The sequence below is a fragment of the Sorex fumeus genome, unplaced genomic scaffold (assembly GCF_029834395.1).
Source record: "Sorex fumeus unplaced genomic scaffold, SorFum_2.1 ptg000034l, whole genome shotgun sequence".
Lineage (NCBI taxonomy): Eukaryota > Metazoa > Chordata > Mammalia > Eulipotyphla > Soricidae > Sorex > Sorex fumeus.
The window spans coordinates 32,567,342-32,583,463 of NW_026606091.1; the positions used below are offsets into that span (position 1 = coordinate 32,567,342).

Here is a 16,122-nt window from a genome sequence, read left to right on the forward strand (position 1 = left end):
CTTGGTGTGTGCGCGGGGATGGACGTTGCTGACTAATCACGGTATACCTTCCTGAGGCGTCCGGACGCTGCTTCAGAAACCCTCAAGCAGGCTGGAGCAATAGCACAGCAGGTAGGGTGTTTGCTTTGCACGCGGCCGACCCGGGTTCCATTCCCAGCATCCCATATGGTCCTCTGAGCACCGCCAGGAGTAATTCTTGAGTGCATGAGCCAGGAGTCACTCCTGTGCATAGCTGGGTGTGACACACTCCCCCCCCCAAAAAAAAAAAGAAACCCTCAAGCTTCCAGGCATTTGTGGAGATGAACTTGGCTAACTAAACCTATGGGGCTAGGGAAACTGGTCTGCCAAGGAAGCCGAAGTGACCGGCCGGGGTGACTTTTGTCAGTCCTTTTTTAGGTTTCTGTGCAGGCTGGTGTCACTAGCTCAGGCCTGCAGCCCACCTCCTGCTGAGGGCCTAAGTGAGGTCTGCAAAGCAGGGGTGAAGGAGGAAAGAAAAGACTACTCGGAGAGCACTTGTCCTCCCGGCATTGCCAGGAAAAAAAAAATCCTGCTTTTATCTTGGAGGAAAGTGGCTTGATACTTCTACTCTGGATTGACAATCATTTCTTTGATCTCTGTTACCCTGGCGACAGGCTGGTTGGGGTTTAATCTTGTGATACTGCACTGTAGTTCTAAAGGCAGCCATCAGGTGGCAGCACGATGACAAGTGAAAGATTCCCCCCGCCCTGCCCCCGCCCCCGGGGGCAGGGGGTGAAGCTTTTGAAAGGTAAAGGGGCCGGTTCCTCACCTTTGCACAGGGTTCCTAGCCCGAGACACTTCCTACCTAAAGCAATAATACCTGCCTAGGTACGGATCACGGGGAAGACAGCCTCCGGTGGAAGGGGTCAAACTGGGGTCGGAGCGAAAGTACATTAGCAAGGCCCTGGCAATGCATGCGGGAGGCCGGCTCAATCTGCAGCACCCCGTGTGTTCCCTCGAGCACTGCGAGGAGTGAGCCCTGAGCACAGTCAGATGTGGCCCAAACACACACACACACACACACACACACACACACACACACACACACCCCAAAAGCTCAACAGAACAGAAAAAAAAGGGTCGGAGCAGAGGGGTGCTTGCTTCCTGTGCCGTCGCCCTGAGTTCTATCCCTGGCCCCAACTATGACCCCCCCCCCGCCCCCGTGTCCTCCCAGAAGTGACCCTGGAGCACAGGCCAGTGAGGCTGAACCCACACTGTCCATCTCATGGGGGAAAGGGGCTCTGGGGGAGAGAGAGAAACGAGACAGACAGACAGAGACAGAGAGACAGAGACGGGGGGGGGGGGGGGGAGAGACAAAGACAGAGACAGACAGAGACAGAGAGACAGAGACGGGGTGGGGGTGGGAAGAGACAGACAAAGACAGAGACAGAGAGGGAGACCAAGAGGGAGACAGAGATACAGAGAGCAGGCAGGAAGGACCGGGCTGGAGGCCTAGGCCCCGGGTGCCTTCCTCTCTCCTGTCTCGCCTTGCCGCGTCCCTGGGGACCCGGGCTGGGGCTCACCTGTTGAGGCCCTGGCAGTAGCCGATGGCGGGGTTCTGCCAGGAGAAGGCCAGCAGCACCCGGCGGAGCTTGTCGGGGAAGCCGGAGGTGGGGCAGGTGAAGTGCTTGTTGCTGGGGAAGGTGCGGTTCAGGTCCAGCTCGATCTGGCGGGCCGCGGGGTGCTCGCAGGCCTGGCCCCGGCCCAGCAGCTCCTGGTAGCGGCCGGGGCCCTGCAGGTGCCGCACGCGGCGCTGGACCAGCCACCTCCACACCCGCGGCCGCTGCTCCCGGGGCGCGCCCTCCCGCAGCAGCTGCTTCAGCTCAGCTGAGGCGGCCAGCTCGCCCAGGGCGGCCCAGCGCTCGGCCAGCGGCCGCTCGACGGCTTGGCGGGCCAGCAGGTGGTGGGAGCGGACCTCCAGGGCCTGGATCTTGGCCAGCAGCTTCAGGTCCTCCACCTCGTAGTTGGGCACCGTGGGGAAGCCGTACTCGTCGTACTCGCTGCCGGCAAGCGGGCGAGGGCCCCGGTCAGCAGGGCTCTGCTCACCCGTGTCAGGCGCCCAGGCACTCCTGACCCGCCTCCCGGAGACCCACTGACGGGCTCTGCTCTTCTCTAAGCCAAGGCCTCACCCCGTGCGTGTGGACGACTCCTCCTCCACGCAGGACTCCTGGACTGCCCCTCCAGAACCCACTTGCAGAGCCACGGCCCAGACACAGGAGGGGAGCCGGGCCACTCCCCCCATGCTTCCCGCCCGTCCAGTACCTCCCTGCCCAGGTGGCCCGGGGGTGCCCACGCTGGGAGGCAGGGGATTTGGGCTGCACCGGGTGGAGGCCCAAGGGGACGCTGAGGACGGCAGAGTGGCGGAAGGCGCGAACAGAGCGGCACGGGGCTCCAAGGCGTAGACCCAGCTCCAGAGAGCCGGCCAGCACATCCCCCTGCCTCCCCAGTCCCTCCAGGGGGGACGCAGGAGACCCAGTGTGCAGGGGCCAGCGGGCAGGGGCCGCTGACTCAGCCCAAGAGGGGCGCGTGGGACCCGCAGCTCACCTGATGGGGCTCAGCCCCACGCCGTCCGCCGCCGCCTCCCCGGCCTCCCACTGCAGCGCCTCCTGGATGAGCTGCCTCAGCAGCTCCGAGCACTCGGGGGGCTCGTCCACCAGGGCCGCCTGCAGCCGGCGCAGCCCCGCCAGGTACTTGCTCTCCACCTGGCAGTTCCGGGCTTGGAGGTAGGCACACTGCAGGGGGCATGAGCGGGTGGGGGGGTCAGGCACCCGGAGGCTGAGGCCTCAACAGCTTCAGGCAGCTCCTCCCAGCTCTCGTCTCTGAGCCTCCCGCCCGGTCCCCCAGACCCCCAGGCCCCTATATCCCCAAAGGGTTCCAGGAGGCAGGGAGGGCTGCAAGAGAGAGACCCCAGGCCCAGCTGGGCTGGAAGGAAGGGGAAGGGTGGGCGGGCAGGCAGAGTGGACACTGGCCAGTCCCCTCCCTCGTGTCTGAGCTCCCTCCTGTGCACGACGGGGAGGAGGAAGCCCAGGGCACAGGGAGGGCCGGTGAGCATGCTCGGTGCGGCACTCATAGTCCATCACCTGAGTGGGCTCTGGTCATTCCCCAGGCTTCCGGCATACGCCCTGACACAGACACACAGAGATACACAGACACATGACACACACAGAGACACAGACACACACATACACACAGACACACAGACATATACAGACACATACACAGAAACAAACAACACAAACACACATAGAGACACAGGGACACATACAGACACGCAATCACACACAGATACTGACACATATAGACACAGATACACATGGGACACAGACATATGTACAAACACACAGACACACAAACACGTATATAGACACACAGAGATGACACACACAGACACAGAGACACTTATACAGACACCCAGAGACACACACAAACACACATACACAGAGACACAGATGAACACACAGATACACACACAGACACACACACACACACACAGACAGACACAGCCACGGCAGCCCTGGGCAGCACCTGCACAGCACCCTTCGGGCCTACTCTGCCTGCTACCTGGGCGTCCAGGGCTGCCTCTCACCCCTCCCCACCTCCATCCACAGCTCTGGTCTCTCTTGGGAAGAGCTTGCTCCACAGCCTGCCTGGGTCACACTATCACCTCCCTAACACGCGGGAGAGGCGACCCCCTCCATCAGAAAGCCCTCCCAGACTTCCCGCCCTCAGGACCCTAAGAATCTCACGACCACAGCACCTCCCCATGGCTGAAATGTCTGAGCCTGTCCTTTGGGGGAAACTGGACAGAGAAGTCTTGGGGGCCCAGGGCTAAAGGGCGGCCAAGGGTGGGGTGGGGGAAGGGCTTGGGTCACACCTGATGGTGCTCAGGGGACCTTATGGGGTGCCAGCGGGGATCTGAAAGGGTGCTGGCTACAGGCAAGGTGAGCACATTAAGCCCTGGGCTAGGTCTCCAGCCCAGGACTTCTCTTTGGAGAGTTCTAATTGTTTCTTTCATTTCTTGCCCATTTATATTCAGATATTGTATTTGCTTATGAGTTTGCCTTGGCTGGTTCTGTTCCTAGGAATCTGACCCTAGGACCACTCCACCTGTTATCCAATTTGTATATAACTGACCATAAGTGCTGCTCAGACTTCACTTCTGGAATCGGTCATGATGTCCCCATGTTCATTTCTGATCCTGAGCCTTCTCTGCTGTGTCCGTGGTCCTGCTGGCTAAAGCTCTGGTAATTTTCTTGATCTTTCCATCAGTTTCTGATTTCACTGCTTTTCTGTTCTCTACTTCATGTATCTCTCATCTTTATTTCCTTCCCTTCGCTAGGCTTTGGGTTTGGTTAGTTCTTCTTTTTAGTTCCTTAAGCTGTACAGTTAATGTTGTGATTTGAGACCTTTTCTTCTTTCTTCTGATGTGTTTACAGATACATATTTCTCCCTTAATTCTATTTTCACTGTGTCCCACTGTGGTATGTTACGTATTTGTTTTAATTCATCTGTATTTTCTACTTTCCATTGAGCTTTTTTTCTTGACTTTCTCCTTAAGAATGTGTATTCTGGGGCTGAAGTGACAGTACTATGGATAATCCAGGTGCCTGCCTCGCACATGGCTGACCCAGGCTTTATCTCTGGCACCACGTCTGGTCCCCTGAGCCTGACAGGGGTGATCCCTAACTGCAGAGGTAGGAGGAAACCCTGGGTGTGGATCCCTAACCCCCCCCCCCCAAAAAAAAAGCACCAAAAAGTGGTGTTTGGGGGCCAGAGGGATCATAGAAGACATTAAGATACTTCCCTTGCATGTGGCAAACCCTGGTTGGATCTCTGGCATCACATATGGTCCTCTGAGCACCACTAGGAGTGATCCCTGAGTACTGGCAAGTAGGACCACCTTCCCCCATCCCCTACCCCCTGCCACCACAAAAAAAAAGAATGTGGTATTTTAATTTCCACAAGTCTGTGAGTTTCCCAGTTTTACTTCTGCTACTGATTGCTACTTTCCTCTGGCCCCAGATAGTTCATGATTAAATGTTAATGGAACACGAAAGATAGGACTGCAGAAAGTACTAATGTACGAATGCAGCAGTAATACAATGGTTCAGGGGGTAGGGCCCTTGCCCTGTACACAGCGGACCTGAATTTGCTTCCCGGCACTCCAGATGGGCCCCGGGCAACACCAGGAGTGATGCCAGAGCAGAGAGTCAGGAGTAAGCCCTGAGCACAGGTCAGTATGGCCCCAAGCAAATAAACAAAATATCCCTCCAAAATAAAATGTTTCAATTTCCTTCTCCTGTCCTTCTGTGGATGTTCTACAGCTAGTTTCTTTGTGGTTGCTATGGGAACAACATTTAAAATTTTGAAGTGACTAGGTCGTGCTTCGAGCTCGTGTCCTCCCTTGAACACGAACCCTGCTAGCTTGTCTCCCTGCTGGCCCATTTCCACTCCCTGCCCACTGTAGTGTGGCGCTGACCCCCATATCTTTGTACTTGTAGCACTGTAGCACTGTCCTCCCATTGTTCATCGATTTGCTCGAGCGGGCCCAGTAATGTCTCCATTGTGAGACTTGTTGTTACTGCATTTGGCATATTGAATACGTCACGGGGAGCTTGCCAGGCTTTGCTGTGAAGGCAAGATACTCTCGGTAGCTTGCCGGGCTCTCCGAGAGGGGTGGAGGAATCGAACTCGGGTCGGCCCGGCCGACCGAGTCAGCCGCGTGCAAGGCAAATGACCTACCCGCTGTGCTATCGCTATGTTCTAAACCATACTCTGACCACTCTTCTAAAAGTGTTCGTCTCTGAAGCCATGTCCAAAAACAAATGTGGTATTACAGACTACAGTTACAAGAACAGTAGCCTTTAGATTTCTTTTTTCTTTTTCCTCATGTATTAGTCTCTGCACTCTCGTAGAAAACAAAGCATGGATTATTTTTTGGGCAAAAAAAAATACTTAGCTTTTATCCTCATCATTGTAGTGACCTTCCTTGAGTTCTTTTATTTCCTTATTTGGCCTCCAGTCACTGGCCAGTGTCTTGTGCGGGGTTCTGTTGAAAACATCTTGCAGGGCAGGTAATGGACTCTCAGTCTGGGCTTATCGGGGATTGTCTTCATTTCACCTTCCCTTCTGAAGTGCTGCCATCTGTGAATTCTTGGGTCGGTGTTCTTCTCTCTGCGCTCCCTGGGCACGGTCACACAGAGCTTGACGGGGAGGCTACCTTCAGGGAAGGGACTTTTGGGCAACTCTCGTCTTGGGGTGCAAGTCACAGATCGTTCTTCCAACAACCCGCGTCTAAACTGCTCCTCACTGGGGTTTGTAACAGGGACATGGTTATGCGTTGTCCACTAGTGGCTGAAAGGCAACTGCACCGTACCCGGGTGTGTACCAAGCCACTGCCTCTGGCCTCCAGTTTTTAATGAAAACCCCCTGAACCTAGGGCCCAAGGGGCCTGTGTAGGGCTGCTTCTTCCTTTCTGCTTCCCAGGTACTTTTGTCTCTGTCCTCTGAGAGTTGCCTGCAACATGTGCCGGTCTGTGTCCATCTCACCTGGAGCTGGCTGAATATGTTCATATTCACATATATCCTGAGTTTTCAGGCATTAATTCTCCTTCTATTTTTTTTTCTTTTTGGGTCATACCCAGCAATGCACAGGAGTTACTCCTGGCTTTGCACTCAGGAATCACTCCTGGCAATGTGTCCTCGGGGGACCTTATGAGATTCGAAGCCTGGTCGGCCGTGTGCAAGGCAAATGCTCTCCCCACTGTACTATCACTCCAGCCCCGGGAATTAATTCTTCTCATCTTCTCTCTGCCCTTTTCTCTTTCACTCATTCTCCTGGGTCAACCATGATGCAAGTTTCTCTGCCTGGCGGGGTCTCATGTGCCTCAGTCATGAGTCCTTATTTCATTGGTCTTGTTTCTCTCTCTTCTAAAGAAAGAAATCACCAAAATTCTTGGTGATCTCCATGTCTGAGCTCCACGCCGACTGCTACCTTTGGTCTCCTCAATATGCCTGTGAATCCCTCTAGTGTAAATTTTTCATGTCAGTTATTACACTTCTCAGCTCTGGAATTTTTGGGCTTCTTTGGGTGTTTTTTTTTCTTTTGCTATTTCCATTTTATTCATATATTATTTTATCGACTTTCTACTTTTTAGTTGCCTTTGTGTGTGTGTGTGTGTGTGTGTGTGTTCCAGATAATTTTACATCTCTCTCTAATATATGAGCCACTAGGTCTTTTTCAGGGACAATTTCTGCTTTTGTTGTTTTGTCTCCTCTCATCTAGATGAATAAGCCATTTTTCTATTTCCATAAATTCCCCCCCCCCTTTTTGTAACGCTTTTTGGGTCACACCTGGTGATGCTCAGGGATTACTACTGGCTCATGCACTCAGGAATTACTCCTGGGGTGCTCGGGGGACCATATAGGATGCTGGGGATTGAACCAGGGTCAGCCGTGTGCAAGGCAGATGCCCTACCCGCTGTACTTTCTCTCCAGCCCCATAAATACCTTATGATTGATATATATTTACTAGAAATTTGAATGTCACGCAGAATCTTAAAAAAGATGCTTTCTGGGCCAGAGCAATAGTACAGCCGGTAGGGTGCTTGCCTTGCACTCAGCAGACCCAGGTTCGATCCCTGGAATCCCATATGGTCTCCCAAGTATCTCCAGGAGTAATATCTGAGTACAGAGCCAGGAGTAGCCCCTGAGCATAGCTGAGTGGGGGTCCTGAAACTAAAAAGAAACAAAACAAAACTTCCTTCTCCATACTTTAAACTTTTTTTTTTTTTTTAGCTTTTAGAGCTAGAGAGATAGTTCAAAGGACTGAGGACATACCTTGCATGTCAGAGGAAGCTGTGTCTGACCCCTGGGCACTACATGGTCCCTTAAGCTGTCCACTGTCCAAACAGTCACGCCTGACCGAGCACCCTGCCCGTGCTGCTGTCCAGCTGAGGACGCGCTCTGGGAGCTTCCTACTCTGCCCTCTTCTCAGAATCCCCATGTGTTGCGGCCTCCTTGGGGACATGAGCTGGGCCTGGCTGGTCTTAACAACCCAATGCCTGTAGCTGCCCCGGAGGCCTCCACCCGCCAGACTGCCTGACCGAGGAGGTTCTAATGAAGGCCCAGCTCTGGAAGGGCGAAGCCCAGGGAAAGAAGGGCAGCAGACGGGTGGAGGTTGGGTGGGGTGCGGGGAGGGGGAAGCTGGGGCAGAGGACCGGGAGGCCTGGGAGCACAGAGGCCCGGTACGGGGCCGCCACTTCTCACCTTCATCAGGAGGGCCCGCTCCTTCTCGGCCACCTTCCTCCAGATCTTTGTGACCTGGTGTATCTCCGAGTTGAGAAAGCGGTTCTGAGTTCGGTAGGCCTCCATGTCGTCCTGGAGAAGCCAGCAAGCAAGGGTTGGACGGGCGGCACCACAGACCCTCCCGGGTCCCATCCTCCAGTAAGCCGCCAACACTCCCTTTCTTTAGAAACTTCCAGTGCCGGCAAAAGAAGAGAAAATCTGTATGGGGGTGTGGTGGGGAGAACCCCATAGCCAAGAATGTGCTTTTCTCATCTGGACCAGCAGAGGGAGCCCTGGGGCTGGAGTGTGAGTCCTGGCCCTCACCTCCTTGTTTGTAAGAGGTGGGGTTGGGGGCTACTGAAGCTCTCGGACCCTGGACCCTCCGTCTCCTCACCTGCAAATGGGGCAAAGTCCACAAGGGCAACCGGGTGAGGGAGCGCATACCATCTTAGGACCTTAGATGTAACACATCCAAGTGGCGTCTGGTTTTATTATTTAATTTTGGTTTTGAGGGCCACATCCGGTGACGCTCAGGGATCATTCCTGGCTCGGTTGCTCAGGCATCACTGGTGGCAGGGTTTGGGGGACCCTCTGGCGTGCTGAGGATGGAACCCAGGTCAGCCACGAGCCAGGCAAGCACCTGACCTGCTGTATTGTTGTCCGGTGCCAGAGTTTGCTTTTTAAAGTCAACATTCTCTCTCATATAGTTTCCACCAGAATGAATGACTAATTTTTTTTTGGCCACACTTGGTGATGTTCAGGGATAATTCCTGACTCTGCACTCAGGGATCACGCCTGATGGTACTCGGAGGACCAGATGGGATTCTGGGGATCAAAACTGGGAGGGTCGCATGCAAGGCAAGTGTCTGACCTGCTATAGCACTGCTCCAACCCCAAGAATGGGCAATTTTGGTGGGGAAGGGGGACCTATTTTTCGTAGTGCTACTCTCTATGTGACAGCTGCAGCCAGTGTCCTGGCATTTGGCTAAAGGGCTAAAGGTTACTGGGTCAGTGACCACAGCTCAGCCTCATCCTGTGGCTGCAGCTATTGTCTGATCTCACTCTGACCTTGCAGTGCTGGCCTGCTGCCCTCCCTATGCTCTCGGGACAGCTTTGGTGGGGAAGGAGGAAAATATGGCCCCCTCTTCACAGATGGAGAGTGAAGCCCCGAGAAGGCAGGAGTAAGCCCAGGGGAATGGCCCAGTGGCCAAGGGCCCCCTCCCCCCCATCTTCCCCTTCGGCAATGGGCACCATCTCCTGTTCCACCCTGCCCTCCCGTCCCGGATCCAGGAGGCACCCAACGGCCTGGTTCCAAGGGTCTGGACACGTGATGCAGGGGACTCCTGCTGGTGGCCTAGCGCCCAGGCAGCCAGGGTGGACGGGGTGAGCAGCAGTGGCCATGAAGTGGGAAGGTGCCCCAGCCGCTATCTTCAAGGTCAGCTAGTGGCCCTGCCTTGTGCGTTCTTCTTGGCTCAGAACTGGAGGGAGGAGAGAGACACAGAGACAGAGACAGAGACAGAGAGAGACAGAGACAGAGAGAGAGAGAGAGAGAGAGAGAGAGAGAGAGAGAGAGAGAGGAGTCGCTCAGGGAGGAGAAAAAAGCCACAGGACAGTCAAGGAAACGCAATCAGGAAGGCATGTGGAGAAGGGGACCCGGGGAGCAGCTGTGGCCAGCCAGCCCGAGGACCGAAAGCAGGGCCTGGGCCTTGGCACTGCCCATGGCTATGCGAGCTGGGGGAAGTGGAGTTGTGGCTGGCACGGGGAGGGGTCTGTCTGCAGTGGTTAGACATGCTCTGTGACCCAGGACCTGTCTCATCTCCAGGTTTCAGCTGTCCCTGCCGATAAAGGGGTGGGTGGAAGTAGAGACGGGCGTTTGCCTTGCACACGGCAGACCCAAGTTCACTCCCCAGCAACCAACAGAATCCCCTGAGCACTGCCAGGAGTGATTCCTGAGCACCGAGCCAGGTATAAGGCCTGAGCAACACTGGGGGTAGGCATCCCCCCCCCCCCAAAAAAAAGGATTGGAAAGACTGGATCCCTCTGTCTTCTGAGCTCTGATTCTTCAAGCGGCCAGTGGTTTTTCCTCAAGTGGCCAGTTTCAACTGCAGAGGGGCATGTCCTCCAAGCCAGGCCTGCCTTGCAGCACGGGGCAAGCAGCAAAGTCCCCACAGAGAACATCTTTGGGCCAAAATGCCAAGATGATGGGTTTCTGCTGCCCTGTTGGTGGAAGTAACACGCTTTCTGCACCCCTGGGGATCACAGTGCTCCAGGTGAACGCGGGGCCTCCTCACGTAAGCCAAAACCTCCTACCGCTGACCAGACCCCACGCAGGCTTTGGCTGATGCTCGGCGCCCTCCGTCTAAGGATGAGTGACTCGGGCATCCTAGCCCACGCCCAGGGCTCCCCGAGCGTCTGAGGGCCGGCTGCATCTGCGGTGCATTTGATGGCGCTGAATCTGACCTCATCTCAGAGTGGCAACAGAAAAGGCAGAGTCCGCAGACTCAGGGGCGGAAGGTGCACTCGGCTCCCAGGTGGGGCAGTGCCACCAGCATCTCTGTGGCTGGGGACCAGGAGTGCCGGGCAGCAGAGGGAAGTGGAAAGTGGGTTCCAAGGCTGCTGTGAAGGGCGCCCCCAGGGGCAGTGGTATTGGCCAGGTTTTTGTCTTCATTTTAGACAGAACACAGGGAGGATCCAGAAGCTAGTTCTGCCCTCCCCTCCTGCCCCGCTGTGGATTTTCAGAGCAAAGAAAAGGAAGAGGTCTAAGAGCCCGCGTCCTCCAAGGCCTCCTCACAGCTCTGTGTGGGAGAGAACCCAGGGCCTGGGGTGGGGGCGGGGGGGGGGAATTCTGCAACAGGGAAGGGGTTTGTGCCATACCCAGTGGTGCTCAGGGCTTACTCCCAGCTCTGTGCTCATTCCTGGGAGTGCTGGGAGGCCATAAGTGCCGCTGTAGACTCAAACCCGGGCAGCTGCATGCAAGAAAAGCCCCAAGCTAGCTGCACTATCGCTGGCTTCCAGCACTTTATCATCATTATTATTATTATTATCATTATTTTTGGTTTGGGGGCCACACTTTACACTGCGCTCAGGGTTCTGCGCTCAGGGATCACTCATGGTGGTGCTCGGGGAATCACAGGAGGTCGGGGGATTGTTGGCTGCCAGCAAGGCAAATGTCCTACCCACTGTATTATCACTTCGACCCCCAGGACCCCAGAGTTTTATACAAATGTGAGGGGACCTGCTGGAGGTCAGGCGGCTGTGCCAGGGTCTACACCAGCTGTGCTGGGCACTGACTGCAGGCCCATGTTGTCCACTGTCTCCACTTAACTTTTCTATTTTTTAAAGTTATTTTGTTTGGGGGCCACACCTGGCAGTACTCAGGGGTTACTCCTGGCTCTGCACTCAGGACTCACTCCTGGTGGTGCTTGGGGGACCATATGGGGTGCTGGGGATTGAACCTGGGTTGGCCGCATGCAAGGCACACGTCCTACCTGCTGTGCTATCTCTCTTGCGCCCTGGACTTTTATTCCCCTTCCCTTGGCTTCACTGCCCCGTTTCTCTGAGACCTCAGCTCGGAGTCCCAAGGCTCTGTGGTGGTGGCTGTGAGTGGGGGGTGGTCTGGGGAGACACGGCCTGGTTTGCAGGGTGGCTTGTAGGAGCACCAGGGGGTGCAGGGGTGAGTGCCCATCCCCAGCCTCAGGTCTCCCAGGGTCTGGCAGCTCCCCCGCAGTGAGGGGGCTGAGGCCCACAGCAGGTATCGCTCCTGGATGCCTTTGGCTCTTTCCAGTGAGAGCCGAGGCAGCCTGGTCAGGGGGCAGCAGGGAGGGCCGTGGGGGCAGAGGCCAGGAGAAGCCACGAAGCTGCGGCCCCTACAGCTCCTCGCTCACACGGCCCCGGGCCGGCCACTCCACGCCACGAGGAGCCAGGGAAGGCCAAGCCCCAGGGAGCAGCGGCAAGGCTCTGAGGAGCTCTGCTTGTCTGTCGGGCTACCTCCTGTCAACTTCAGTAATACTGGGAGACTCGGCTTTGGGGACTGGGGGTGAGGGAGAGGGCAGCGCACGTATAACTGAAACCCAAGCACAAAAATTTGTAAGTCTACAACTGTACCTCATGGTGTTTCACTAATAAAAGTTTAAGGAAAAAAATAAATAAAAATTAAATCTGTCACTGTCACACTGTCCTACCATTGTTCATCGATTTGCTCGAGCGGGCCCATTGTGAGACTTCTTGTTACTGTGTTTGGCATACTGAATACTCTCGGTAGCTTGCCAGGCTCTCCGAGAGGGGCAGAGAAATCGAACCCGGCTCGGCCGGGCTGGCTTCGCGCAAGGCAAACGCCCTACCGCTGTGCTATGCCGTGGGGCTGGAGCCATAGCACGGCAGGTAGGGCATTTGCCTTGCACGCGGCCGACCCAGGTTTGATTCCCAGCATCCCATATGGTCCCCCGAGCACTGCCAGGAGTGATTCCCGAGTGCAGAGCCAGGAGTAACCCCTGTGCATTGCCGGGTGTGACCCAAAAAGAAAAAAAAGAAAAGAATGCAAGCCGTGTGCATGGAGAGGCTGCCAAGGATCCAGGGCGCGTCCAGCTCCGGACCCCCACGAGGGGAACACAGGGCCAGGGGGAGGGGCGGGGAGTCTCCTACCTTCAGGTGCTCGATCAGCTCCTGCTGGCTCAGGGCCTCAGGGGGCTCGGGGGGCTGGTCGGGGGGCTGCATGAAGTCGCGGGTGACCTTCTCGGAGAGCTTGCAGATGACCAGCTGCTTGGCCTGGTTCTTGTCCAGCAGCAGCTGTACGTGCTGCCGCAGCTCCTGCAGCTCGCGCTCCCGCAGGCCGGCCTCCTGCACCAGGCCCGCCCGCTCCTGCTCCAGGGCCTCCACCCGCCGGCCCAGCTCCGCGATCTGCCGCACCTTGTGCCGCACCAGCTCCAGCCGGTCCTGGTCCTCGGGGGCGGCCAGGTAGGCGCTGGCCGCCCGCTTCTCCTGCTGGGCGGCCTCCAGCGCCTTGTGCAAGATCCTCACCAGCTCCTGTGGGGGGGAGGGGGAGAGGGAAAGGGGATGCCTGGTGGGCTCGGGGAGGGGCCCCAACAAGCAGCACCCTCTGGGTGTCTCATCCCAGCCCCATCCCATTCCCCGTTTTCCGGTCTGGAAGTTCTAACTGAGGGTCGGGGAGGAGACAGTGCGCCCCCCCCCCCTCCCGTTTGATTGCTGGCACCTCAAGGTACCCTGCACACTAACCCCAGTGGTCCCTGAAGTGAGGGCCTCATGCACCATAGCATCTCAGGCCCTGGCCACATGTCTCTGCGAATGGCTCCCCAAGCCCCAGAGAACTGCTTGGGAGGACCCTCATGAAAAAAGATAAAAAGTTTTAGCAGTATATCCGGTTTCCTCCCCACCCGCCATTAAAAAAATCACCTTTCCCAGCCCAGCTCACAGCTAGGGCACCCTGGAACTCCAGGGAACTCCAACGAACTCCAGCGGATATGAGAACATAGGGACGGCTTGTTGGTGAGATCGTCAACCCTCCACCACTACATACACACACACACACACACACACACACACACACACACAGTGGATATGAGAACCATACGGGCAGCTTGCTCGTGAGATCATCAACCCTCCACCACTACACACACACACACACACACACACACACACACACACACACACGTGTGCGCGCTCTCTCCTGGTACAGTTCCTCTGCCTCTGTTCAGGAACTGGTGAGAACGTGGGGCTAGGAGCTCTGCCCATCATTCATTCAGTGTGTGTGTGCAGGGGAAGCATCTACCAGGCATCAACACTAGGAGGCTGCTTTGTTAAGAGCAGTTCAGACCATGCCCTGACCAATACATGTGCGTTTCACGTACTGAGACCGTGTGAGGCCCGGCAGAGCAGGTGAGGTTTACTTGGGAACCATCCCAATTCCCCAGTCCATGCAGGTCGGCGATGGAGGCAGAGCTGGCAGCTCTGCAGCTCTGGGCACTGACCTCCGGGTCTCGCTCCCGTGGCAGACTGGGCTATGGGAGTGAGAAGGCATCACCATTAAGTCTTCACACCCCTTCCTGCTTCCCACCCGTGGTCCCAGAATCCTCCTGATCAGAGCATCCAAGAGGACGGGACCAATTGGGGCGGGCGCTCGAGAAAGCCCAGAGTAACCCTCATGCTAAGCCACGCACGCACACAGCCTCACCCAGCTCACCCAGCTCACCTGAGCCCATGAAGCCTGCGAAGACCCCCACCCCCCCCAACCCCCAGTCCTTGGCTACAAAATTGAGCTTCATGTGGTGACTCAAGGTCTGCCAATTTCCTCTCAACCTGCAAACTCCTGGGGCTCGTCCTAGCTCAATGTAGAGATAGGAATTCTTTCAGGGTCAGAATCTCTGAGGCCAGGCAGCCAGTCTGCATGTGCCTCACTTGGAAAAACTCAGTTTCCTAGAGACACGTTAACTCCATCCATGACAAAAAAGGAAATAAATGCTGGATAGGTTATTTTATACACAACTTTAATTTTGAAGAGAACGCCCCCAAATCATGGCTTCCAGAAGTCTATAGAAAGACGCAATCAGCATGAGTCCTGTTAAGGCTCAGGACTGGTGACTGCCATTACTCTGGTTCTCTCTCCTTTCCCTCTATCCACCCACCAATCCACCAACCTATCCAACCAACCACCATCCACCCATGCATCCCTCCACTCAGCACCCATCCATCAATCAATCCACCTACCCATCCAACCAACCAGCTACCCATTTGTCCATCCATCCATTCGTCTACTCAGCACCCATCCATCCATCCATCCATCCGTCCGTCCACCTACCCATCCAACCAATGATCCATCCATGCACCCATCTATCCACTCATCACCCATCCATTGATCGATCCACCTACCCATCCACCCATCCATCTATTTATCCATGCATCAATCCATCCATCCAGTTTACCCATCTGTCCATCTAAGCATTCATCCACCCATCTGTCCATCTACCCATTCATCCATCTATCCACCCAGGTTTTATCAAACACGCACTCATTACCATCTGTCCAGTTTACCCATCTGTCCACCCAAGCATTCATCCATCCATCCATCCATCCATCCATCCATCCATCTATCCACTCAGGCTTTATCAAACACCCACTCATTACCATCCATTCACCCAACCATCCATCCATCCATGCACCCAACCTTTACCAAGCATCTACTCATTACAAGGTCCTGTGCCAGGTACAGAGTACAGAAAAGGACCAATAACAGTTCCCCACTTGAAGGATCCCAGGGGCTGGTGGGAGTGGAGCTGAATCACTGTCATGGGGCCCCTCTGCAGCAGGGACAGAACGGGCAGGTGTGGGGCTCAGCACAGGAGCAGTGACGTTCTCCCTGGGTGGATGGGGTGGCACATTCCAGAGAAAAGGAGCAGCAGGAAGGGATTCCTGAGGCACAGAACGGGCGGCAGGCGGGACAGGGAGGCTATGAAGGCTTTCCAGAGAGAGGAAACAACAGCTCCAGCTAAGGGTCAGAGAAGTGAAACCCTGTGGGTGCGGTGAGGGGCTGGGGGTGTGCCCGGAGGTGAGGTGGGGTGAGCGGTGGTTGCACACCCAACAGGAATGTTTGGAATGAAGACATGTCCCGGGGGTAAGCTGAGAGGGAGTAAACATTCCTGTGGCTGGCGGTAACTAAGAAACCTCCAACCTTTTCTGGCTCAGTGGAGATTTTCTGGTAAAAAACAGCCAAGATCCACTGCTAAGACCACCCAAAGCTCCAGTCCAGGTAGGCGACTCTCCCAAACCTCAGGACAGTCAAGTCTGCAGTCTATTTCTTCTTTTTTTT

General features: G+C 55.7%; 1 protein-coding gene across 2 annotated transcripts in view; it reads right to left on the minus strand.

Annotated features, from left to right (window-relative positions):
• TBC1D2 (TBC1 domain family member 2) overlaps positions 1 to 16,122 on the minus strand; it is a 44,795-nt gene that overhangs the window by 3,681 nt on the left and 24,992 nt on the right. The window contains exons 6-9 of one of the 2 annotated variants that reach the window (XM_056117170.1): positions 12,945 to 13,325; positions 8,286 to 8,396; positions 2,563 to 2,750; positions 1,542 to 2,018 (exon numbers count right to left, since the gene is read on the minus strand). In XM_056117170.1, coding sequence (XP_055973145.1) covers positions 1,542 to 2,018; positions 2,563 to 2,750; positions 8,286 to 8,396; positions 12,945 to 13,325 — 1,157 coding nt within the window. Of the gene's footprint in view, positions 1 to 1,541; positions 2,019 to 2,562; positions 2,751 to 8,285; positions 8,397 to 9,174; positions 9,247 to 12,944; positions 13,326 to 16,122 lie in introns of those variants that run through there. The other variant, XM_056117169.1, reaches the window with a different exon arrangement.